The 27,969-nt window shown below is 36.5% G+C and overlaps 1 protein-coding gene across 7 annotated transcripts in view; it reads right to left on the bottom strand.

Annotated features, from left to right (window-relative positions):
* L3MBTL3 (L3MBTL histone methyl-lysine binding protein 3) overlaps positions 1-27,969 on the bottom strand; it is a 78,600-nt gene that overhangs the window by 6,299 nt on the left and 44,332 nt on the right. For 4 of the 7 annotated variants that reach the window (XM_066315370.1, XM_066315372.1, XM_066315369.1 and 1 more), the window contains exons 12-19: positions 25,108-25,184; positions 23,624-23,709; positions 21,360-21,470; positions 19,637-19,751; positions 16,369-16,471; positions 8,592-8,738; positions 7,024-7,188; positions 3,321-3,412 (exon numbers count right to left, since the gene is read on the bottom strand). In XM_066315370.1, coding sequence (XP_066171467.1) covers positions 3,321-3,412; positions 7,024-7,188; positions 8,592-8,738; positions 16,369-16,471; positions 19,637-19,751; positions 21,360-21,470; positions 23,624-23,709; positions 25,108-25,184 — 896 coding nt within the window. The remainder of the gene's footprint in view (positions 1-3,320; positions 3,413-7,023; positions 7,189-8,591; positions 8,739-16,368; positions 16,472-19,636; positions 19,752-21,359; positions 21,471-23,623; positions 23,710-25,107; positions 25,185-27,969) is intronic. The other 3 variants (XM_066315371.1, XM_066315373.1, XM_066315375.1) reach the window with 3 other exon arrangements.

The following is a 27,969-nucleotide window of genomic DNA, read 5'->3' as shown; positions in this document are numbered from 1 at the left end:
ACACCCTTAATGCTTAATATTCCTTATGACATTGTTCATGCAGTTACTCACAAATCCCTATGCCATTTTTGTTGGGATTGCTAATTTCTGTTGCAGTTCCATTATATTTTCATTTTTGAGAAGATGCTATTAACCCCAAGTACTCCCAATCCTTACTGCTAGTTTTCACACATTTGTGCCCAACAACTAGGGCACAAATTCCCATTATGGATTTTTCCCAGCAAAGTGGGGCTGGTCTATAATACCTAAGATAGGATGTTATTACATTTGCTTGTGTTGTTCTGCTCCTCTAGTCTAATTTTTATTACTTTCAAGATTTACCCTCACTTTGTATTAATGCCTATAATTCTGAAGTTGACCATTAAGCCATTCAATAAGCACTGTCAGCCCACTCATTAATTATTTTTTTAAATAGACTCCTCAACATTTTACTACCATTTTACTCTCATTCTTCAAAGAGAGTTCCCTAAATGTCTTTTTGCACTTCACTGTTGTTTTACAAATGCTCCTTAGAGTGTCTAATACTAATAAAAATCTCAGTGAGAAAGGAATATGTACTGTCAGGTAGCAACTAATGAATATGAAGCATATTTTACTGAATAGTATCTTTTTTATTGTTTCCTCAAATCCCCTCTCCATCTTTATCCTCTGATCTTTTCCTTCTAGACAAGGTCTCTTAAGAATTGAAAATGTAAGTGTTCAGCTATTTTTTCCTTTCATTCTCAAAACATCCAATATATTTCCTTTCATTCACGAAACATGTAATTGATACTGCCACATAAATAGCAGACTATAATGCTGTGTGAAGAAAAAACCACACAAATCACGCCCCATATTCACACATTTAAACACATATATACACAGAACAGCATGTAGGTAGACACATTGTGAGCAGCATTCTCAATCTGTGTAGTATCTGCCTCACAGGTAAGGCAAAGAGCACAAATGGAGCATGTAAAGTGCCTGTTTGCCCAACTAGAGGGAGAAAACTAAACATAAAAGTCACTAGCCCTGTGGCAGATACAACCACAACACCAAAAAAGGGGCATTTAAATTTAGCGTCGGTAACCTTATAACAGAAGTCCAGAACCACTTTGGCTACAACCTATTTCTCTAATAAGAGACAGTTAAAAGTTTTCTCTACCTTCATACTGTGGAGTATTTCTCACTCTGCAAGCCCTGCTTCCCAAAGAGAGACAATCTGGGCCATAGAATATATGAGATATATTCCAAGTTATGTCTCAATTGGGACATTTAGGAGAAGAGTAACTTGAGGTACACCAGAGGTTAGCCAGTTTCATCACAGAGCCACAAACAGCTTCTTCAGCCACTTAAGTGAAGAAACAAAATCTGCTTGCCAAGATAGCAGCCAGATGGACAAAGCTCACAGTTTCAAACCTAAACCATGTTATTCTCTGCTGACATTTTGCTTCAGCATCAGGTCACCTGCCTTTATGTTGCTCCTCTTACTTTACACCACCTTGTTATCCTTCTGTCTGATAGTTCATCTTTATTTTCCTAGTGAGTTACCACAGAACAAAATCTAAATTTAGACTTCAAAGACAAGCAGCAAATACTTCCTAGTATTAATGAGAGATCATTAACACTGTTCTTTGCCTTCTGCATGGGTCTAGCTCTTAGCATATATAAGGTTTTTAAGCACAAGATTTATGCCCATAAAAAAAGTTAATATGAAGGGGCAGTGATATCAGTGGAGTTCTTTAGCTTCAAATAATTGTTCCCCAAACAAAGGGAAGACACCAGTAGACATTTTATAAAGTTATCAGTAGGGAACTGGTCATGTGAGAGTGGCAAAAGAAGGCTGAAGAATAGCAAGGTAAGCGACATGCCAAAAAAAAAAATGGGGCAACCAGCACAGGTAGCAACAGTTCAAAAATCCACAATTACTTTATCCTGAGATTTCCACAACTGTTATAGCAAGAACTTAACAATCCATTTTCATCTTACAGCTTAAATGCGCCATCCTCCTTAAACACAAAATAACACAACATTATGTGTTTAAAAAGGACAACTTTCCACGACAGTAATGTAAGAAAATGTTCTATTTTCCTAAATTTAACTATGCAAGAACCTTGTAAACAGAGCTTGGTGGTGAAACTATATTCAAACAGTCAATTCTGTCAAACTGAAAATGCTTCACAAAATCAGGCCAGTTTTCTTAGAATTAAAAGAACAATCCCAGACAATTTAAAATGCTCCCAACTACTTGAATTTTTTTTGTGTCAAGTAATGCAAAGGTTATATCAAAACTGCGTGTTTCCTTCCTGCTGAAACAAAATCGTTAAAATTATTAAAAAGTCTCTTCTATTTGCTTTAGACTTGCTCCCTCTAATGCTTCATTTTCTCTAGAATTCTGAACTACACCATGTTTCAAAACAGTAACACAGCTTTTTCACAGCTCCTACAATAGATGGAATCTCTCAAATTTTACACACTCACCAGAGTGCCTCAGATCTATCTGAAAAGTACTGGCAGATAAAAAGATCTATCAAAGGTTAATCAAAAATAAAACACTACCTTAATTTTATCTTTATGTAAGCTCTACTAGTCTCAAAGAACTTCCTGAGTTTTACAGAGATGAGCTCATTTAAAAAGTAAGACATGTAGCTCTTAAAGAATCAGAGTTACTCAATTCCTATGAATTTTGATGAAAGCCTTACAAATTGTTGTTGAACAAAAAATTGCTGAAGAAAATAATCTAAAAATACACAAGAAAAGTCCACGTTGGAAGAAATCTTTGGAGATCACAGGAGAACTTTCCTGTCTCACCAATGAGGAGCCACAACCCGGCCATCACCCTCAACAAAACTGAGGCTGGGTTAACCTTAATTTTGCATTATATCTGTAATGTGTAAAAGCTTTAACTTTCAATACACTTTCAAGGCAATAAATGAATGTTATACCTTTACAATTTGGACTGGTTTAATAAACTGTTTTTAAAGAGTGGAAAAACATCACTGAAATGAGATTTTTTAAATATTATTATTCATTTTGCACTCATCCATACAACTTTGATGATGTACTTGGAAAATACTTTGATGATTACAAGATAATCTCCTGAACATGGGGAAGGATGGCTGAATTTTGCCCTTTAGGGGATATCCCTTTGGAAGTTCTCTTCCAAATTTGTCCCAAACCAGGACACAGGGCTGAAAGTGTTGCTGTCAAGAAATTTTTGGACAGAAATAGTGAATGTGGAAAATAAGTTGTAATACAGTTTCATGAGAATTTCAAGGGACACCACACTTCTTCTCTTCTGCAGATCTTAGTTTGAAACAAATGAAATACTGCCAATTTACCTTTGATTTCATTTGAAATGAGCAGCTTATTTTCTGTCTCCTCATCTTCACACTCTTTGTGCTTTATGGCGTCCTTTGTTTGTAGTACTCCACTGAGGAAAATAAGATGTTCAATTTTTATTAATACATCATAAAAATCACTAAGCATGATGACATCTTTTGCTAGCAATACTATTAACACACCAGGATTCCCACACAAAGGATGCTGTATCATTATAAAATAAAGAAACAGAGAGGATCGTATTTCTGACTCACACAGAATGGCATGACTACTGACATGAATTTTACAAAGGCCCAAGAATAATGTAAAAAGATTATGTAAACTAACACACTTGACTTAATAACTGAAAAATACACAAATGGAGGCAGTGGATGTGTCCACATCAGAAGACGGGAAGAGTGAAACCCATATATATAGTTGCATATCCACAAAGCCTGGCTGGTTATGCAGGCCATTTTCAGGACCTGTCTGAAATAACACCACCTCCTTTTCCCCTGCCCAACATTCATCTCCACCCAGCATCAACTCCTTGTCAGTACAGTTACTGCAGCCCCCCTGGGCAACTTCTAATAATCCCACCAGAAATATCTGTATTCCTTTGCATCTGCACTTGCATTACTTCTTATCCAGCTGCTCCCTAAGCTTTGCCAGCCCAAAAATTTGCAGAGGGCATGTCTTCCCCCTGTTGAGAAAAATGGGGCAAGAAATGTGTAAATAAGAGAATTTCTCAAGGTGTGGGTGTGTGTGAGGGTGTATGTTTCCATCTTAAAGTCAGCCCCCAGGAAGCTCCTTTTCAACCTCTGCCTTCAGAAAGTATTTCCAGATGTATTTCCTGGTTTCTTACAGATGTGAATGATACGAATTTGCTGACATTGTGTGTCCACTTCTACTTTTTAAGAATTTCAGAACACTTTGGCCAATTCTTACAAACCATCACAGATACAGAGCACTCAGAGATACCAAGTACATAATGAGCATTTTTCTAAAAATAGGCATCAGACAGAATGATCCTTAGAGTCAAGGCTACATGAAATCCCACTACTATATGAACTTTATGATGCTTTACCACCTGTCACAGAAAGAAACAACAAGATCACCTTAACAAATGTCAAAATCACAGATAAAAAGCTGATGTACACCTAACACTTTGTTAGGCATCAAGATAAGCTAACCTCAAAACATAAATCCATAGATGAAACAGACGTGTTTAATTCCCCTGCTTACACTGCTAAATTTATCTATTATATACAAGAAAACATCTGTTACTATATCAACTAGGAGCTTCAAGTTTACCGATTTCAACAGAAATATAATTATTGCACTAATAATGGTGCAAAATGAACACTGTAGATCAGGAAATCCAGTCTTTTTAGTATGGCAGGACAACCAATACCAGCAGAATGCATAGAGCAGGCATGACTTCTTGTTCCACAAAGGACTTCTTCCCAGTATCTTCCTCAGAATGATTTATTCACTTAAAACTTATTTTCCAAACTCCACAAACACAGAAACTTTCTAAAGCAACATGTAAAGTAACTAGTGCAATTAATTCCAAAGGCAAAGGAAATTACAACTGTAATTCAACACAAGGAAGACAGATCACCAAATCTTGTGAGCAAACAAGTACCTTCCTATTTTCTTGAGGGCAATTTTCATAGCAACATACATACAGAAATTTTACCTTATTAGTTAAATATGACCATGTCATGAATTAAAGGTTTTGGGGAAGAGGCTGGAAGACAAACCGAAGTTTTTTTAGAGCCAGTATAATTTGATTCCCAAACTTGAGTGTTCAGCTCCCTTCACTATAAAATTTCCAGAATGGAATTTTTAATACAGTGAAATTATTTTGCTACTCTGAAGATACTTTAAAATTGCATATGCTATAGGCATGCAATTTTTATCATGACTGTTAATCTCAGGAACATTCCAGAGGGACACACTGCAGTATTTATGTACATAATTATATTTTTGCACACCAAAATTTTCTAGTATAATTTTTTGATGCATAGATTGCTTAAAAAAAAAAAAAAAAAAGAGAGAGAGAGACAGAGACAGAGAGACAGAGAGAAAAAAGATACAAAAAAGAAAAAGGAGCAAGTGGAACTAGAGATTAGCTGAACACCACTTAGATTTAACACAACAAAACTTCTGTTCGGGATCATTTGTGGTTGGTTACTCAATGAAGGACTTCTATGAAACAAACGATTACCTTTGAAAACAGAGGTATACACAATTGAACTGAAGTCAAACATAATTAAATCCACACTATGAGCTCAGCAACTAAAGAGCACACAAGTGTGTGTATCTATGTCTTCAATTATGCATGTGTACTTTGAATACACATCTAAAAAGATCCACTGGGTATTGCAATAAGCAGATGATCAATATTTTATAACCCCAGCAGTTCACATCACCATAATATTGTGAACATTATTTTTCATGCCTTTTTCAAAGGGAGATTATTCAACTGAAAGTCCTCTATGACTTTGCTGGATACATAATGAATGAGGAAAGCTGGATGATAAAATGCAGCCAGTCATCAGTGTATTCAAACAGTTGAAATACAAGCTGCAAAGTCTCTGGGTAGTTCAAAGCTGGCACAAGACTTACTCTCTTAATGAAACTGACTCAACACAGTGAACAGACAGGATTGGTTATCTTAAGTCTTCTAAAGGTAACACCCTCCAAAAAAAGTAAGACAAAAATTTTTTTTCAATTAATCTTAAGATGTAGTCTATGAAACCAAAGTATATTTCTAAAAATAATGTGAGTTTACTGCAAGTATGGTTAAAATGATGAATTACAACTACTTTTTAACACAGGTTATTACAAAATCACACTTGAAGCCAACTTTTTTTTTCCCTGTTTAAATTCACTAGACTATGACTAGTGAATGCTGTTTATTATCCTGAGTTGGAAGGGATCCAGTAAAGATCATCAAAGTCCAATTCTTAACAAAACAGGTCCATTTCAATCATCAGTTTTACTGTGGGCTATTTACCTTATAAATATCAACTCTTCTGTCTCTGCATCTTAAGACTCTATTATTGCTAACACAATTCATGTATTATGCACACAAAGTAATGTAGCTCATGTAAATACATAACAAATGACACGTTTTATTCCAGGGTGTCATCTATTTATGTTTGAAAATAGTCAATAAGATAATGTAGCTGTACTGTAACTAATTAAAAATGTAGGGAATCCTATTGCCTCCTATATCCCCATGAAAACACTGAATTGTGTATTTTTAGCTTCAAATATAAGTTTCCAAATCTGCACTGGAGAACAGTATTTATGGTATAAAAGAAGTTCTCATATAATTTTAAGTGAAAAAGGCATGTCAGATACTGAAAGTTGAAAGAATTATTTCTAATTTTTCCATGTTTGTACATATTTATTTATATAAAATAATTTGGACACAAACCTAGGAAGAAGGATCACAATTTCCAATAATTGTATTGCATTTTTCCTCTCCTCTGACGTGTATTTCTTATTTCTTATATACCTTGTGATGGTCCCTTCCCCTCTATTTCAAAGATAAAGACAGCTGAAGATCTTCCATTTCCTTCCCCTTCTAAGAATTAGATCATCTGCTTCTAAGGATTCCACAGACAAATCACTAGACTGCTTTGCCTGGTAAGTTGCATTTTAAACTGACTACAAACACCCAATACTTTGAAAGAAACTGAGAGTTACCCAGGTGCCTTCTTTTCTTTCACATTGCATAACAGGGGCTTCTTGCAAGGAGATTTATTTTCTGCATCTTCCAGCTTCGTTGTTTCTGGTACAGTTTTCCCAGATGGTCGATTGTGAGGTGAAGATTTCATACCCACATGACCAGGGCTGGGGCATTTTCTGTCACTGTTTAAAGCAAATTAAAAGAGTGTTTAAAACTGAAAGCAGCTAAGCTGTTGTTTAATTTATTTTCTCTATGCACGAAAAATCAATTGAAAACATTCAAGGTGGTTTTTTGTTTAAGAAATACAGAGAAGTTTTTTTACTTGCCACTAACAAAATTGTATACCTGGCATTTTCAGAAAACAAAATAAAGAACTCTTTACTCCATTAAGCCAGTGGTAAAATGACGTTTTAGGCAATTCAACAGGAACAGAATTTGTCTAATATTATTTGTGATAATAAGCTGTCCACTTCAAATACTTGTAACACAAGAACACCCTTAGGTATTATTTTCCTCCTACCCCTTCCCTCCCATAACATATCACTGTGCAGTCTTTAAAATGTTCTGTGCAACCTCTTAATTGGGACAATGAAAAAAGCAGCACTTGACACAGTCCCTGCCACTGAGGAATTTGCTCAAAGTGTTACTGGATTCACTGTAATGGTAACCAGGCCACCTGCCAGGGAGTAATTAAGTCACTTCAGATTTCTAAAACCCTGCATTTATAACAATCAAATCAGGCAGAACTCTTAGACAGTGGAACATTTTGGGTTTTAAAGCATGAAGCTGAAACTGTCTCTGAGAAGGCAATTTAAAATACCATCTATTGAAAATATGTGGTCATTACAGTGGGAACTGGAAATCTTCACATTTTCACATTTCACATCATTCACACTTTCATATTTACATTATTGTAACCCCTGGAAAAAAGGGAAAGCCTCTATTCCTTTCCTTTCCTTCTTAAATTCTCTATTTTTTCCTATAGCCCAAAATAAGCACAGGAATCAGTATCCACAATTTTTGAGATACAATAATCATCTGAAAACAATAATCTTGGTATCGCACTGCTTTGTTTTTTCCCAGTGCTCCTGTTTAAAAGCTTCAGCCACACACTTCAGCATTATTCTTGCAAAACCCAGCCCCAGGAATTTGATTCCCCACTCCCACTGTAATGACAGAATAGTGCTGTTCTTCAAAGAGCAACATTAACTTACAGTCACATCAATAATGCCACTACAGCAAACAAAAGAAACACAAAGAAGTAATTTTCTGAAGTGAAACCAACTGGTCGACATTCAATTTTAAATTCCAGTTAACCACTTAGTAGTCTAGATAGTTACACCAAAGATGAAACTGAACTTTTGTTAAACCATAGACAGTAAAATCAGTAAGCAGTCTTTGACAGGCCCATGACCTTTTAGATATGCACGGAAAAAAAGGATTTTTCTTCCCTGTAAATGAAAATGTAGATAAATAGGCAGGCCTTTCTGAAACCACTCAGTCATTGCACAGTCATAAATCACACTGAAGAACACAGAAGTAAAATACTGCCGTTAGTCACGGACATATTTTCAATCATAATTACTTGATTACAGGAGAGGTGGATCTTTCATTTGCTTCCACTTTTCTGTGTCTGGGGATAGGACTGGCTGCAGGCATCTCCCCACTCAATCGGTCAGGTAAGAGGCTTTCTTTGTTCAAGTTCATCTCTGAATATGGACAGCTGACTGCACTAGAAATTGAAGAAGAAAAATTACTCATTACTCTCAGACACTTTACTGAGTTCAAACAAAATTACATTGGCATTTCCTAGAAGTAGATGCAATAATATAAAGAAGATTAAACAAAATGCAGTAAGTAGTCACATTTTAAAATGTTAATAAATCCATCAAATAAAAAACTCAACTTCACATTTTGACAGCAACTTGTATTAATTGTAACACAAATTGTATTAATTTCTATTACAACATTCATTGTGGAAAATTGCTTGAGAAATGTTTAGCCTGCTCCCTCATAATTTTAATGGTATTTATACATACAACACAGGATGCCTTTGACTACACCCATGTCTCTCCAAACCAAGTCATATTATCATGGCTATTTATTTATGTGAAGGAGGCTATTTCTACTATGTAATATCTACACAGAAGCTGCATTTCAAGAGCAAAACATGAGGAGTGGTACACATTCCCTTATTGTAATGAGTGCCCCATCTTTGCAAATGCCATTTTGTGATACTCCATTAAAAGACTGTGATATTTTTACAGTCTTTCTAAACATTTAACACTCCCTATACCCCTGCACTCCTGCTACGGAAATAATTTGACAATGAACACTGATACAATGACTTCTAAATTCTGCTCTAAGAAATGTGAAAGTTGTACCAAAGTCAGAAAACCTGCATTTGCACAAGAAGAAAATAGCAAAAAACAGCAACACAAATCAAAACACATGGGGCTGAACTAGGATTTTTCTTTAGTAGAAAATGCTCTACAATGTTCAACTGATTAGTCAGCCAGACCACATACTCAACATGTCCATAATAATATCCCAAACTCTGAATAGTATATACATGTCACAAAAGTGAATAGCATCACACTCAAGTTTCCAATACTATGTGAGATACAGGACAGACTGTACTAAATATGATGCTCCATTCATGGCTCATGAGCTATGATATTAACCATATTCTGAAATTATGCTTTCTTATTCACTTATATTGTTAGAATGACTTCCATAATTTTAAAAGGTAGAAAAACCCCTTTTGCAATTTTGTTTATTTTCTTTTCAAGAAAGAAGCTACCATAACTACCTATCTTTCCATAAATCACTGCAATGCTTTATTTGTTCCACTGATAGTTACATGCATGATTTCCAAAGAGAACTGTCTAATATAAACAAGTCTACCTTAACAGCCATATGCCATGCCACCTCCAAATTTCAAAAATTAATAGAAAAACAACAGCTTTCACTATAGTTTTCTTTATACAAAGCACAGCATTAAAAAAGAAAAAGGCCTTTTAATTCAAAACATGCTGTACTCTCCTCTTCTCTTACCAACAAAGCTCTGGGCTCAGAATGAGTATATAACAGCTCCTGTAATGGGGTTGTACAAATATTGGTGATCTAATTTTGATGTTGCCAAGATAAACAAAAAGTTGGTGGAAATTTACATTTCTACCAGCACTTCCATAAAAGGAGAAAGTTCCTTAAGGCCAAGTCAGTCAGCCCTTACTGGGGTTATCAAGACAGGATATTGACAGCATGTTTGATTTCTTCATTTGGCTCATTTGAAAACAAGACATTATCAACGTCTTCTATTTTTCATATTATATTATTATTTTAAAATCCTTGAGTAGCTATGCTGAACTTAAATTATAGAGAAAAAAACAGAATAGTTTCTGCTTTTCTAATCAAGATGAGACCCCTGTTTAAGGCTACTCCAAGCAGATGTTGTCTCAGCGTGTACAGTGCTTTAAAGGGGTATGCAGCCATATCCCCAGGTGATCCAGTGAAGCACAGAAAAGTCATCTTTTTGCCTTCTTCTGAGGAACTTTTTGTTTACCCATCCGAATCAGATAGAGTCCAGCCACCCAACTGGCTATAAAACACTAAACCTGAAGTATGGTGTGCTCGTGTTAATGAACTTTGTTAGAGACATGGAACAAAACATACCAATAGCTTGGAGCATTTGCCTTTTATTTCTACTTTCTCTTAAGCAGAATGCGTAATTTTATTTTAAATCTACTTATATATGTCTATTTACATTTATTCCCAGCCTACTGGTTTTGTGTGTCTCAAGACTAGCCTCTGCCAGATGTCTTATGCTGCTGCATCTATCACAATGTCTTTTTCCTCTTTCAAAAGAAACAAAAGATAAAAGATACAGGCTTCTGCACAGAAAAAGGTTTTAGGGCACCAGTGTGATTTAAGTTCTTGCTGTGACAAACACATGCCATTGTGACGAAATACAGTTTTCAGAAGTTCATGAATATATTGGTTAATCTCAGTTCTGCCATTGCTACAGGGCAAAGCATGTTATTTTCTTTCGGCTTCCTAGGCTCACAGAGGTGTTTTGAGCAATTTTTCTGAGCAGTTAAAGGGCTGTCGCAAGGAAACACTGAACACTACCAATGTGGTATTTAACTTCAGCTGTGTATTATTAAGCAAGTCTTACATCCCAATGAAATCTGACAATATGATTGTCAGACTCCAGCAGTTTTCTGTTTACCAACACCACTAATAGGTTTTAGATCTAAAAAAGAAACCAAACAAAAAACCCTAAGAAAAAGCCTAAAAATTCAGTCCTTTATTATAACCTGCCTGCTTATATACTGCCTTTCCCTTTAGTATTTTTTGGAAAAACTGAAGTTGAGCAACAGTTTCAGTCAACAACAGTTATAATATTAACAAGGCTTTGGAAAACTAGATTCAGATGACTTTTTCTCTGCAATTAATCATTCAGGTTGCTGTCTCATTTTTTAAAAACTCCTTGATAGTCCTTTGATGTTACTGTTACTTGGGGCAACAAAAAGAACCCTTGTGCTTTCCACAGTTAGTTTTGTTACAACAAAACACAGCATGAATGAACCTGTGTACGGCTTTGGATCAATCAGTAAAATCCTCCTGAATCTCAATGCCTCCAGCCTTCAGTTCAGTTTAACTTGTCTACTATAAAGAATGAAAAAAATAAACCTTGTTATTCCTACATAATAAAAGTATTCAATTTATGTAGGACTGCAAGTTTTTAATACAACTCATCTCAAGTGCTCGGAAGTCTTTGATTTAGATTATTTAATATTAAATAAGGATTTTTAACTCTTCTGTCACCTTAAACCTGGACTTCTGCTCCAGCTCACGTTTTGCTGTATCACACCATTCTGAAAACAGCAGAAGCTCAGAAGTTAGTTTCCAAAATGATCAGATGCCCTTAGCTTGAGGGTACCACGGTCTGCCAGAGGCTCAGAAGAATGGCAGGAAGCAAAAGCAGCGGCAGGTATTCAATGTGAAACCTCTGCTGTTCTTCTGACAGGGCTGTACACCCCCCAGCACTGCTCCACAGCTTTGAACTCAGTCCAACACAAAGATCTCAATTTCCATCGGAGCTGCCTCAGTAAACAAACACTCACATTAATACCACCTGACACACACACACCCCCCTGCACACCAGAGTAATCAGCCATCTCCAAATGCTGAAGGATCAGCAGAGCACAACAATTAGCTGTCTGCAGGGCACTGCTGAAACAACAGCAATACAACAACAACAGGCTGGCAATACGTGTATCCATGACAAAATTCTCCAAGAAAAGAGAGCCACTGTTTCCTGAGTCCTGCATATGCTGTGTAAAAACTAAGCTTTGAAATAAGTTTCTGTTTTTACTGAATCATAAAAGATGAGGAGAGAAAAAGGCAATGCACTTTTCTGATCACAGGCCTGGGATTTTCAACAGAGGTTTTACATAACCAGCCCCTTTCCAGAATGGTCTGATGGAACTGAAGTGTTAAGTGGCATAATCCACCTGTGCTTATTTGCAACTGCTCTTCTATCACACTCAAGATCTATCTCTAGGTGCAGTTACATACCTATCTCTTTTCTGTAAAGTTCAAGGGTAGAAGGATAAAACTGGGCTGCTGATAGGCATGGACCTTAGTCTTCTCCAGACATTTGAAGATGCTCCTATCTCGTAGCAGCATGCAAATTTTCTGAAGCACAAAGTCCAGATGGAATACTCTCAGCTACACTTAATATCAGAAGGGAACATAGGCCAGGTTTCTCTCTTAAACTAAAGAAGAGCAAGGCAGCACTCTCTTAGTCTAAGAACTTGCATACTAAGTACTTTTAAATATTGATTATTAGTCCTTATGAACACTTGAAATATTTTGCAAACCTGTATCAAGCCACAGACAGGTCTCCTGGTTCAGCTGTACTGGTTGGAAATGTTAACAACAGCAGCTACTCAGTGCCTTTCAGGTGCAAGTTACTGCTGAGCACTGCCAAGGGATGAGGGTGCATGAGAGCTCCAGACTGGACTAATGCATGGATTAGACTGTCTTGAGCAGCCAGTGACCACATCAGCTGGTAGCAACATATGATTAGCAAGAAACCTTCAGAGAAAGATCCTGACAGCATCTGAGGAATGAGTTCTTTAATATTTCTGATGGCGGATTTTGAGTGATCTCTTTACTCCAGATTTTATGAAAACATTTTTAATTAGTCTCAAGCAATACAAATACTCTTTCACAAATTACAGTGACTGTTTATCACCAAAGCATTCATTTTTTAGGAGAAAGCTGCTTCTACAGTCTAAACCTGAATCAAAAGTGCTTTAGAATGGATTTGGCTGCTGCCAATGACCTTACATAAAAGAAAAAATGAAACTTGAGACTGGCATCAAAAACCATCTGCCAATTACTTCAGCAAACACTGAACAAAAAGATGTGACCTCCTACTGAGCTGAGGTTTCCATGTTTATACAACATGTGTTGTCTTACAACACAGCCTCTACCACAGCACTTCAGTTCACTTCAGCTTACACATAATGCATGGGAAGTTTGAAGTTTCTGGCAAAAATCTTTACTCATGAAGAACTGACTCTAATGAACTACTTACAACCGACCTCTTCACGCTCCTGCTTGAACTTGGGAATTACTGCATGCATTAAACATCAGGGTATACAATTCACAACCATAAATATGCAGGTGATCTGCATAATGCTAACAATCTGTACATCGGACTGTTTCAGCTGTGCCACACATAACCCTAGATCAACTGTTGATAGATACCAAGTCCTTAGCAACATCAGCTTTTCCAAAAAGTAAATGCTTTAGCACTGCTATATAATTAATCACCGAGGCTTTCATCTGATTCCTAAGAAACAAGCTCTCAAAATTATTTCAGAACTACTTAGCATTTTAAATTATCATCTTTTCTGCACACAGGCATTTATGTGCTGCACCTCATCACAAAAACAAGATAAGCATGGTTAATTACATTTCAAGGTTGCCAAGATAAAAGAGCCATGGGAATGCCACCTGATGTGGAAAATTGTACAAATTTCAGAATCTCTTTGATAATTCAGAAAAGAGGTGGTGGTATAATGTTAGAATTTTTGTGGAGATCTGGACTCTCAAGTTTGTAGGGTCCAGAAGAGAACAAATCCCATTATTTTCCACAGAAATACTCAAGAACAAAACTAGAATATCATCACAGAGGGCAAAACAACAGCTAATGAATAAGACACTTACTGGTAAAATCTATTTGGTATGAAGCAGCAAATATCTGTCTTATGCTCAACAAAAATCTCCTTGGTTATATTTTTATACCCTAGAATTATCAGCAAATGGGCAAATAATAGGATTGCTTAGACTACAGTAAAATAAAAGCACAATGAAATGCCATGAGTTTGTTTCTTTTCTTAATATTCAGGATGAGTAAGTATAACAACCTTTAAATAGCATGGATAACATAACTATAAAAGCAAAGGCTACACAAAGCAAATAGACATACAGCTCTTACTCATCCCTTCCATCTAAAACATTAGAACTTTTAATGCCTACGTTTATTTAGAGAGATCATAAATGAAAAACTTTTCAGACAAATTTACTTTTTTTTTCCTTATTTTAACTTTCAACTTTGGGCTGAAACCCATGGTATGTCCACCTGATTCTAAGTAATTGAGATAGCACTTGGTAAGGAATTGGAATTTATTGCTTCCCAGACTAGATGCAATAATAAATCATACAAGACTCAAGTCTACTAGAATACGAAATTAAATGGGTTTCAGATAAGCAGACAGGAAGCTTTTTAGGCAAATCTATTTTAGCTCACATTTGCAGTGGACTAATGCTATGAATGCAGGTTACAATATAATAACAGAAGATAACCTCTTAGGGACTGACTTGATTGTTTAAAGCATTATCCTATTTGTTGAGTGAAATAAAGGGAAAGCAGAAAAGGAAAGGTAGAAAAACTGGGAGAAAAAAAATGAAAGAAAAATAACACAGACAGAAAAGGCCAACCATAATAGGGTGAGAATAGTCTAGAAGACAGTGGTGTGGTATACTGTGTCATGACAACTCCATCACAGTTCATACTGCAACATGTTTTGTCACTGGAGCTACCCCTAGCTACATTCCTTCCTGGTGATAAAGCCTGTCCTAGCATCAGGAGCTCTTCTGCTCCTAACAGCACAAACAATGCTTCTGCTGCAGATAGGGAAGAATTTGCAGCAGAAGATGCCTTTTGCATATCAAAATGTAGTAACACAGTGAGTTTTGCTGGCCAGGTATCTTTGATAGGGATTAGTCAGGACCTTAACACATGGTGATACACCAGCAAAACCTTGTAGCATAATTTGAGTCAACAGGACATAATTCTCTCCTCAAAAATGTGAAAAGATTGCAGAGCTCACTCTTGGACCAAGGTAGTTTGAAAAGATACTTTAAAAAATAAACAAAGAGCAGTCCTCTAACCATATGAGAGAGCAGGAAGAACAAAGTGATATGACATTTGAGAACTCTATGACTGTGTAATGGAAAAATGACAACTTTTAGAAGCTATAATTTGCAAAAAGGTAATATGATGATATTTATGGTCCTACATTCTCAACTTAACATATTATATTACTTGTGTATCCCTTACTGAAACAGTCTGGATTCACGTCACACTGTAAATATTTTTTAAAAAATAAAATTTCAACTTGGGAAATGTTTCCCATTTACTCCATCATTGTATCTGTGTCTCTCTGTCCCCTCCATTCCGTTCTCCCATGCTAATATTAACTACTCTCTAGGATGGAATGTCCATATTTCTGTATTATACTTCAGAAGGTGTTCAACAAGTCATCTTTAGAAGGACTAAACAGAAGCAGCAAGTTGTCATTTGGGAATACGTCACTCGGAATTTCCTTTTTAGCATTGTTCCAAGCCAACAAGCAAATCCTTACCCTTACCAAGTAAGCAGAACAAAAACATCCAAGACATAATAAAATCAGTAGCCTCATATTTCAAAAGGTTCAAAAGGTATTACTATATACATATCTGTCTGTAACATTTTGCAACCTGGACAGCAAACTGAGGAATCCTCAAAGGAACAAAATACAGAGTAACTGAATCTAGCAATTGTGTCAAACAGTAATGTACAACAAATCTTATCTCAGCACACCCTGGTGAAATGAAGTTACAGATTGCTAATGTTTATTTCAGTATGCTCACCATGGCAACTGAAATAACTGCATATTCAGGTTTACAAGATTTCCTATTTTTTTCCAGATTGGATCTGTTTTCTTATGAACAACAATTTAAAAGAACCATCTGCACACATCCCTCAATTGAAAGAATAAAATCAGTTTTACAGAACATACCTATGATGGCCAATATGTCTTGCTCTTTTAATGTGTCCAACTCCTTTACATCCTGCTGTGGGACACCCTCCATGCTCTAAAGCTTCCACCAATTCCAAGGGACCTGCATGCCAAGTGAAATTACAAATGAGATTTTAAAAAATGATTGAATACTTAAAAGCTGTATAAATATGTACGAATACCAGTGCATTGTAGCAAGCATGAAGAAATAAGTAAACAGAAATACTTTAATAATACATTCTGTAAAAGCATGATGGAGATGGGAATAATCTAATCCACTAGAGAAACAATTTTCTTCCATGCAAGTAAATCTCTACAAAAGAACTGCACCTATATAAAGAACACAAATCTTGGAGGAGCTGCATGACATCAAATTTCTGTTCTACTACCTACATTTAGCTGGAACCTGGCTGTTTCACATGAGCATAAAATAAGTGAGTTACCCTATCCCTGCTCCTGAAGACAGGGATGTGTTTGTAATGTGTAGTGTCCTTACACATTGTTTAGCTGAAGCCTTCCAGTAAAAGAGATGCAAAACCAAAGGCAGAAAATGCTACTATAAGCCATCAGGAGATTTTTGACGTTTTCACTTCTCTGAATTTATGTGTCTATCTGATTTTCATCAACCTGTAACAATGATGCCTGCAGAGACATTAAAGGATGCAGGCCAAAAGAAGCTTTGAGGCCCAAGCAAACATAATATATAACCCACAGTTTCACAGCAAGTGAGAGACAGCCATGCTCCAGTACATCACACTGGGAACACCTGCTGCCCCTCTGCAACCGTGCACTGTCCCCTCTAGTACCAGTTGTTCTTGAAAAGCACATGAACTTGTATCTCCCCTACAGATAACAACACAGACATGAAAAGGTATATTTAAATATTTTTCCAGATGAAAGATTCTTGCTCACAGATGGATGATGAAAGACAGAGAATTATTATGTATAATTAAAGCAGTCTAAAAGCCTTTTTTACCAAATGTTCCAGCTAGGAAAATATTACAAAACTATCACAACACTGAAGTCCAAAGACTTCCGTAGCCTCTAATGACTGTAATGGGTCAAAGAACAGAGAATTTCACCTTCTCTACTTTTATGCAGAAATCATGCTTATAATGTAGCAGCAAGTAAGTGGACTCAAAGGAAGAGTTATCTGAATAGGGATGTTTCTGTAAAGAGAAGTCCTGCTTCACTGATGTTCTGATTTTGAAAAAATTAACTGTGTTCTCTCTTCCCTTAAAATTTCTCAACTCTTTAAAGATGTAATTTAAAAGAGCTACAACTGGTTGTCTGTGTTTATGTGAGAAGGTGCTGTTTGCGTCACTGTGAAACAATGTTAAAATCAATACCACTACTTGGCTCTTAATTCCCTAACTGCTATCAAAAAGGTCATAATCCTTCATGATGATTAAATTAAATCTGAAGACAGTATGAATACATAAATATGGGAACTGCTGGGAACTGCTGGGAACTGCTCTAGACTAATACCGCTAACATTGCACGGCATTCAAAGCTTCCTATGTAAATGACAGGGATCTGGACCTCAAAGTTGAAAGTCCTATCATACAGACTGAGGCAGAAACTGTCTTGTGAAATATTTTATTCCCTCCTCATGAAACCCTTGCAGAAGTCTGGAAATGCCTTTAAACTTACCTGGAAACAAAATTAACATTTTTATAGTACTCTACATGGTAATAAGCAGCCATATTGCTGGATTATTAATTTATTCAGTAATCACTCTATTTTATCTGTGTAAATTATTACTTTTTTCCTATTTAATGGACAGTTAACGTCCTCTCCTGTCATATCATCAATCTTAATTTTTGTAGGTTAACAGAAAGTTACTTCCACCAGTCACATCCTAAAAGGGATCTACAGTGCCTCCTAAATCACCACCTAGAGGAGATGACACGTTATATGTGATGGGCACCTGTACCTTGCTTCTTTTAATGTCCCCCCCAAAAAGGAATTTACATATTTTATACCAGGGTAAGATTTTTATTTATATATCAATCTTACATAATACAAATGTTGCAACCTTATTCAGCTCTTCTGCTATGTGATACAATTTTTATTTATATGGCCAAAGATTACTTTTCCCACTGGGCTGCTCATTCAGCACACAGGACAGCACATCTCAGATTAAGAAGCAGATATGCAGTATCCTGTCTTCTTGTCATTATTCACTTTATGCTTTGGCACTTATGGCACTCTATTCAGATTCTGAAGGCAGAATGATTAACTTCCTAAGAGGCAGTCATCACTGTACTGCTGGAGTGCTCAGAAAACTAATGAATATACTCTGATCACACCCTGGATAGGATTAATTTCTTCTTGGCATTTAGAGATATTGAACTGAGGTACTGTGATTTTCAGGTAACACATTCACACTGTGTGTGACTTATCTCAGTTATTTTACATTAATTTTTTTCTGAGTACTTGGCATTGCTCAGCATTTCTTATTTTCCAAGCACAGTTGTTTTTGACCTTGTTACAGCTGTGAATACTCAGCACATGTGCAAAACATACCCCAGAGACATGACATAAACCAATCTCGGAGAACAGCACTCACTTAAAAACTTATCTTTTCAAAGTTTGGCTGAAGTGATTTCACTGCTGTTATCCAGAAACACAGTGGCCTAGGCAGGGATATATTTACCAAAAATCTTTTCTCCCTGCAACCTCTCCCACTTCTTCTACAAGTAAAACAAAATCCCCAGAGAGGGCAAGCTGGTAAATCCAGTGTTATTATTGGTACATGCTTCTGTTTGATTTATTTTCAAAGTGGGCACCATTAATCCCTCTTTGCTCAGTGAAGAAGAAAAGGAAGTTAGTTGTTTTTGAGGATTTGCCACAGCACTTGAAAGCAGGGCCTTCTCAGTGCACTCTGGACTCCTTTGAGCCAAAAAGCACAGTAACCATCAAGAGAGATGTGAACAAAGGATCTTAAGAGTCATACCCTACCCCTACTGAGTGCCACAGCAGTTTCAGTGCTGGCTTTGAGAGGGCCAGGATTTTACACAACAGATCTTTTACATTACTTCTGTTTTTGATTGTGGTTCTTGTATTTCCAGTGCAGTAAGGGTCAATAAACCATCTATTAAAAAGTCATTAATTACTGACTGTTGATTTTGCACTAAATGTCACATTTGCAATTATTTTGCATATCCTAGTGGCTTCTCTTCTTTGGATGGCACTTGAAGGAAAAACAGACAGCACAGCAGGCACGCCTTTTACCATCATGACATTACAGTGTGGTTTCCCTTACTAAGTGGGGGCTGAAGAGGGTGGCCAGTTTTCGTACACCAGCCTGCAGGATGGATATCGGGGCTGTCGACATCAGTCCAATAATCATAAATACTATCCCAGCCATCAAAATGAACCTAAAATACAAAAAGCAGAATAGATCAGGAACTTTAGATCAGGAAAATTCTCCATAAAACCAGCTTACCTGAGTAATCTCTAGAAATGACATGTTCATTAGAGAAGTCACTTTCAGAGAACTATTTAAGTTATAAAGAAAATACATGTACATTCCATTCTGGACCCAGGCATACTCTCATTAAAGTAAAGAGTAAACAACCATATGTCATACGGTTGTTTAATGTGTTATCAGGCTCAACATCCAGGAATAATGCAGTTCTCACAATAATAGTTAAATTTAAGCAGGAATTTCTGCCTTTTTCATCTCTCAAAAAACCCACAAAAGTCCAAATGTTTGAACTGGAGCTTAGAACAGCAGAGCAGTAAGCAAAGGACTAAAAAAAATGGAATTTATCTATTAAAAAAAAAAGTCCCCCCATCATACAAGCAACAATTTTACTAAAATCAGACTATACAGGCTAAAGAGTTGAAACTGAAGAGAAAATGAAGCTCGTGACCTCACAGTAACAGCACCAGTATGGGTTATGCACACATTTTTTCACATGAAAGCTAAATATCTGTATATCTTGCATGACCTCTGTAGCAGTAAATTCCTCAGATCTGTCAGACACACACGTGGATGCACATACACACAAACAGAGCTCTTTCAACACATTCTACAGAGTCAAATTACTGCCCTAGAAGTTATAAATCCTGTCATTGAAAACTTTAGACTGGAGAGTGGGTTTTTTCTTTATTTTGGGATGTTGTGCTTCTTTTGTTTCCTTTTTTTTTTTTTTTAATTTATTTTGCAGTTCCAACTTGAAGTAGAAAATGTGCAGGTGTGAAGATACTAGTTCTGGTGACTTCCTGCCAGCAGTTAATTCAGATGATTCAAAATTAAATGTCAGCTGCATCTCCTACCTGAAATAACAGGTATGCCTAGTAAATCTGTACAAACACACACATCCTTCATTTCTAATTGGATATCTGGTTTATGTTAGCCCTTCTAACACTTAAGGCCTACAGAGTGAAAACCAGTTTCGCATGATGAAAGAAAATTAATTTAAGTACGCAATTTCTGCAAAATACATTAAAATATGTTAACTTAGCTTAATCCAATCCAAAGCCCATAATTAATAGAAACCTCAGAATTGCAGAAATCATTGACAAAGGACAAAAGATTGGAGCTCCTTCCCATTTCACATATATCTCTTTTCCCCTTGGAAACTTAGAGAGACAGATTCAATTAACCTAGATCAAATATTTTATGGTCCCTAACACAAATATCAAAGCAGCCCTTTGACACTTGGTATTAAATAATGACATTTCATAATAGAATAGACAATTGTTTCCTATCAACTATTCCCAAGGCAGTTTTCCAGTATATTCAACTCTGCTCTCTAACTACCCACCTCAGCACATGTGTCCAAGAGGACAATAAAACAACCGATTCCAAAGGAATCATGCACATATCAATTAGTGAAAAGCAAGAGAAAAAACTGAGCAGGACAGAGCATCACCATTCATTTCATTCCATGGTTTGTTTTACAACTACAGGATTTTGGTTTTACAAAGTCCTCATTACATACTTAAGCAGGATAGTACATTAAGACAGAGAAACTTACTTTTATTCTATAGTCATCAGTATCTACAATGGTTGCTACTCGGATAAATACTGGGTTTCTCTTGTCAACCACTTCAAGTTTCATGTTTTTCTGAAAGCCATGAGAAGGTTTCTAGAAAAGAAGAACAATACAATGTGAAACAACAAAACCTCAAAATCTGTTGCAGCAGATACAATCCATCAAAAACTATCTGCCTTTATTTTTTTCAAATCTGCCCTCCCTCTACTAGAAATTCAAGCATAAAAACATTATAAATGAACTAGTGCTATCAACATAGTGAAACAAAGTAGCTACTTGGGGATTCCAGGTTCTCCTGGAGTGGACTGGATTCAAGCCATCCAAGGATGGAAATGGATATCTTTAGTTTGAATCAGTTTTTTGTCCTAAATTCTCTAGAAAAGTTTTCCTGGAGATTATAGCCAACAGTTTCATTGCAGTATTTAGTAAAGCATTACATACCAGCTGCCTGAAATGTCTATGAAATTGTCTAAAGGAAACATATTTGTGCTTTCTGGTACATGTTTTTATTTAATGAATCAAACCCTTTTTCAGTCTCCTACTGAAAATTTAACTAATCCACAGCATAACAGTAACAAACAAGACCAAATGCCTGGGTTTGTAATGCTATTTTGACAAAATTAGTGTCTTCGGTAGTCTACTGCAGTCTACTCTTTTGGAGTATCAGATATTGTTTGTCATCTGCAGTTATGAAAACTAAAGCAAAATTATTTCCATTTTAAAGGAACATACTCACAACGCAAGTTATGAGGTTTATTCTAATTTTTAGGAAAATAATGTATCTGTCCCTCTAGGATTTCCCAGAGTATTAGTGTTTTTCCTTCGGCTGGAGGTTAAGAACTCAATTTTCTCCATAATACAACACAAAACACTGTTACTGTCTCAGATATAACCAAATAACTTCTTAATCCTTGCTCAGGGTATTCGTGCTGAGAATGTAAGATTGAGAATCATTACTAAGACAGACACACCTTGGGGTGATAAACAGCAGCCCATTAATAACCTCTGGTAATCTACTGACCCCAGGAACTGCTATAAACACCACATTTTGCCTTTTGTTAATCCAGCTATTAGCAAGGTGGAGAATTAGTGTCCCTAGTATAAAAACCTGAGGCAAACATGCTTCAGTGTGCTGTGAGACAAGGACTGAGAGCTACCAGCCACCCACTGCTGCTCCAAACAGCAATCCAAGGTGATCAGAGGGATGAAGCACCTCCCCTATGAGAAAAGCCTGAGAGAATTGGGTTTGTTCAGCCTGGAAAAGGATGGCTTAGGGGTGATCTAATTGCAGCCCTCCAGTACTTGAAGGGAGCCTACAAGAAAGATGGAAAGGGGCTTTTTTTCAAGGGCGTGTAGTGACAGGACAAAGGGAAATTCTTTAAAACTAAAAGAGAAGAGGTTTAGATTAGATATTAGGAAATAATACTTTACTGTGAGGATGATGGGGGACTTCAACTGGTTGCCTAGAATGGTATGTTCAACCCCTTGAAGTGTTCAAGGCCAGGCTGGATGGAGCTATGAGCAACCTGGTCTAGAGAAAGGTGTCTCTGTACATGGTAGGGGAGTTGGAACCACAGTATATTTAAGGTCCCTTCCAGTGCAAGCCACTGTGTGACTCTTTTCTGCAGTAGTGACCATCACTGAAATCTTAAGAGCTCAAAAAGATGGATCACTGAAAGAAACTAGCAAGTGCAAAGATAAAAGAAAAGGATGTTGCCCACAAACACCATGGTTAAGCTGGGGAGCCATCTGTGGATGCTGCCTACATGCCCTAGTTGCAAGTTTCCAGAAGAAAAAGTCTGTTAAAGGGCATTGAAAAGAAGCCCAAGAAAATGGACTAGATGGACAAGCAGACTAACTTCTTACATTCTTTTTTACACTGTATCTATTGCTCCATATAAAATGTACAGAAATAGAAATCTTCAAAATATGTTATCATGACTCAGTAGCTATCTCATTATTTGTAATAAGTAGGCAGTAATTTTCCAGAGCAAATTACACTCATTAGTAATATATTTGTAGCATTTAATCTTATTTATAATAATTAAAATAATACATTAATAGGTATTTATAATAATCTGATTTCTAACAGTGAACTGCAAACGTACATAAAAATAAACCACCTATTATGCAACTAATTAACTGGATACATTTGGAAACACAGGAACACCACATATGTATTAGCTTCTTAAACAAATTAATTACATGAACTCAAAAGCATGAAAGAAATTTAAGCATTTTCTCACCACTTTAAAAGCCCTTGCAGGTGCAGGTAATGAACTGGTTTCTTCTAAATACTTCTCCCAAGAAAAATGCTTTGCATGTGGATAATCTGGCACAGAAGAAATATGAGCAAAATTAAACACAGCAGTGCAAAAAAATGAAGTAAATGTCTAATTTACAGAGTGTCCAGCACTTTTATAATACTGCTTTGATTTATACATTGGACTTATGAAATAATTGCAAGAAAGGCTCTTCTAAACTGTCTCTGATAAATTCACCGTACAGTTTAATAGAGTCAACAATCCCCTCATACACACTACTGAGTAGCTATTGTACACAATTGCTTTGGATATGAGAATATCCTGTGATTCTCTCTTCAATACAAATAATGTGGACTGGAAAAATCTCTCCCCTTAACGGAGGAAATGAACTCAAGTAGTAAACAATCATTCACCAGTAAACAATCTAATCAGTGATAGCTTTGTATCACGGTTGAGCATATGTGACTACTTGTTACTCTTTCAGTGAGGAACTTTTGACTAAATTTCTATCAAAATACCCTGGACATTTATGACATCATCAAAGAAGATGTTGCCTTTCTCAGAAAATGTCATGTTTGTTAACACTCTAGGGAAGAAACACAAAGACAGCTTGGCTGTTAAAGAAAAGGCAGTACCTGTCCTTCACCTTTACTGTGCACCAGAAGTTTAACTTGAAGTTTAAACATTAGTATTCATAAGCTAGAAAAGAACAAAGCCAATTCCAATTTGTTTTACAAGGGATTCACTGAATAATAGGCTACAATTAATCTTCTGACAGACAGACTACTTACAACTTTTCAAGACTGCTGGCTATTAGAATTTTTTGTTGAAGTCAGTTTTAACCAATTAAAACTTTCCATGTTCTGAGATCCCAAATGCCAGTTTCCACAACAGGGCATTTAGGTAATCCAGCCAAATACAACAGTCCTGAAAAACAGTCTCAAGTTTCACACCAATGAATACACTTCCTTCCTTCCTTCTTTAGCCTCCCTCATGGTATTTTCCTTCATTTCAAAGACCCCTTACAAGTTTAATTCCTTGGTCATGTAAGGCAATTTTCTCATCAATCCATTACCGTGCACACTCAGTTCACATGGAGGTGTTTCTCTTATGCAAGGATCTCACACACCTGGAACTTGCTTTATCATCATTTTCAGAATGTGAGTACTTGTCAGCCATTCAGCCAAAAATACAAACTTGTTCAGATTTCAAGGGATATCTTTTGTGAGTAGATGTCTCTTTACTAAACCAGCATATATTTGCATACTTAATACCTAACATCTATTATACTTATATTTTCAAAAAATTAAGTCCTGTAAAAAAAATTTACAACTCTGCAAATGTCAATTCCTGATTACAGAAAGAAAAATATTCAGGAGAGGTAACAGAAAGCTTATTGTACATTTTAACGACACTAGCTGACTACAGCCATCTGAAATCTTTCAGACATGTAACAAGATACAAACCTGGTGGGGTGATGAGAGTTCTTTTATGCTCTTTACACCATCCAACAGGATGAATATGTGGGCTAGCTGCTTCACACCTAGAAGAAGGGGAGGAAAAAAAAAAGGCCTGAAAATGCAGCTCTTCAGACATCATATTATGCTTACAAACCAAGACCTACAAGAGGGACTTAAATTCCAACCAATCCACAATACCTTCAACTGAAACTGGAAACATAACCTGAAACTACGAACACATCTAACATAGACTTGTTATCACCTATATGAGCATAAGACCTTATTTACAATTTTGCTGGAAGATCAAGAAAATCAAGTCCTTTAAATTAGTGGTTTAGAGAAGCTATGATGCTTCTGGATCTGAAAAATTCACAAGCAGAGACTCTTGGTAGAATCATGTTGGCTAGTTGCAAGAACACTATAATCCCATCAAAGACAAATGGAGACTTGCAATGCCAAGACCAACATTTGAAACCAAAAGCTTAAAGATTTTGATTAATGGTCCAGGTAGCACTCAGAGGCAGGGGAGAAAATCACATGTAACTGCAACACACTGTCAATAGCAAGCAAAAATTCAAAACTGGATTCTGAATGGCTTAAATGGAGCTATAAACATGTTACAGTAACCCAGAAGCACATAAGCAAAGTAAGTCTGAGAAAAACTCTGAAAAACAAAACCAAACCAAAAACCCAAACAAACAAACAAACAAACCCACTAAAACCAAACCTCAAACCCTCCAAAAAACAACAAAACAAGCATTTTAGGTCGCAAATTACAGGAAAGAACTAGTGATCCAAGGCTGCAAGCTGCTCTTAAAAAATAGATCAAACTCTCTTACACACATAGTTAACAACTTACTATATTTGCTGTCAAGTGCATTTTATTTTGCACTACTGCTGTTGCCTGTGGCATGCCACAGGAGTCACAGAAGACTAACAGAGGCAGGGGGAGCTACATGTGCTGGCACGTGTCTGCAGCAGTGAGAGATGGTCTCACTGTGCTCCCTCGGTCAGTTACATTGTGCACAGAGAAAGCAGCAGTGAGTGCTGGCTATCAAGCCCCCTTACAAAAACAAATAAAAGAGACGCACACTGTAAAAAAATGATCTAAAAGCAGACAGGAAAAAAGCTGTCTAAGCCTTTTGTAATATTAAATTATTATATATAGCACTCTATATTCTTACATATACATATTAGAATATTATTTAATAGCATAACACATTTTGCACAATAAAGCACTGTATATATAACATATAATGTATAAGCTATAATTATTATATTAGTACCCAATATTATTAGTAAAGGCAAAAAATAAGACTGATCTACAGGAAAAATAAAAAGCTATCAGGCTCTGCTGTGAAACATCCACATCCCTGTGTGTGCATTGATACTTACTGATGGGTTTTGAGCTGGCCAAAGTGCCTTTTTAATGAAGTACATTGTATTTATGAAGCCAAGAATGACTACAAAACATGCTGCTAATACAAAAGACTAGCATCACTCTGCACAGCACTGCATCCTACTGTGCAAACAGTTTGTTTCTATTTAGCTGTAAACTCATATATCATAACCATGTAATACCCATGTAGATCTGCCTTAAGGACCTTGCTTCTTGTAGGAGCCTCCCCCACTTAATTTTTTTCTTTAATTAGATAAATTCAGTATTACAGTGCACTATCTCTCACCTCCACTGTTTCCTATCTCTAAAGGTGTTTCAGTAGCTGACATTAAATATTTCCAGCTACACCCCTCTCTCTCTCCTTTGGAGAGCCCCACCAGCATTTCCATATCTCCAGTGGGCATGAGCTCAGTGTCCCACTCACTCCAAGGACCCAGCGAGGCCAAAAAAGTGAAGCCCAAATAAGCTGAACTAGCTAAGGCCTTCATTCCCAGTTCCCCAGGGAGAAATCAAGAAACCAACCATTAGCAGCCAAGTAATAGCCTAGATTCAAACACCGTGTCTTCCTCCTGTGTTTTCCAAACACTTCTCAAATATTTAATGAGGAAAGAAGACAAGCAGAGAGCAACCATGCACGAAGACAAATACTTCATATAGTAATCGCTGAGCAAAATACCAAACCACTCGTGATCCCGTTTCTATTTAGTCCCTTAAAAAAGAATTTGCAAATTCTCATTTCCCAAGTCAATGTCTCCATCATTAGGCTGGAGAATAACAGGCATTCTCTCCACTTTCCCTCAACACAAGGTACTAATCAAAATACCAAACAGTGTGGGGCTGCTCTCTCTGTGTGTTATGAAATAATCGCTATCTGTATCTCCCCAGAAAGTATTGGCAAGCTGGAAGTTCAAATTAATTCGGTCTCTTTAATTAGCCATATTAATTTATATACTTCTAAATTATCACATGCTGATAATGTGCAATACCTAAAAGGCTGCAATGAACCATGCATGAGAGAAGAAGGAACTAAAGGTAAATTATGTAGGCACTCCATAGTCTAAAGATTCAAAATGCCAGATGTGCAGATCTGGAATACAAACATACTTTAGGGATTGCAAAAGGAAACACAGCACAGAAAAGATTGTAGACTGGACCCTGGGCTATAATACCACACTGCAGTTTTGAACCTTCACTGCATAAAAGAAAAATGAAGGAGCACATGACACTTGAAATACATGGAATAACTTTTTTTTTTTATCTGAGAAGTATTTTACATGATGTCTAAAACTCAGTATGGATGAACTTCAACACCAGAAATGCTGGCCAAGTGCCTCAGAACATTGTCTCACAACAAGGACTCTTCCAAGCCTTCTTTGTAAACAGAGTGAAGCACTAATGATGAAAAATACTGGCCAACATAATATCATTATCTTGAGGCTATATATATGAGACAGTTCTGCCAGTATTTC

This window comes from Sylvia atricapilla, chromosome 3 (genome assembly GCF_009819655.1).
Source record: "Sylvia atricapilla isolate bSylAtr1 chromosome 3, bSylAtr1.pri, whole genome shotgun sequence".
NCBI lineage: Eukaryota > Metazoa > Chordata > Aves > Passeriformes > Sylviidae > Sylvia > Sylvia atricapilla.
Note: the sequence above shows the minus strand (reverse complement) of the source record. Positions and strands in the feature narration are given on the sequence as shown.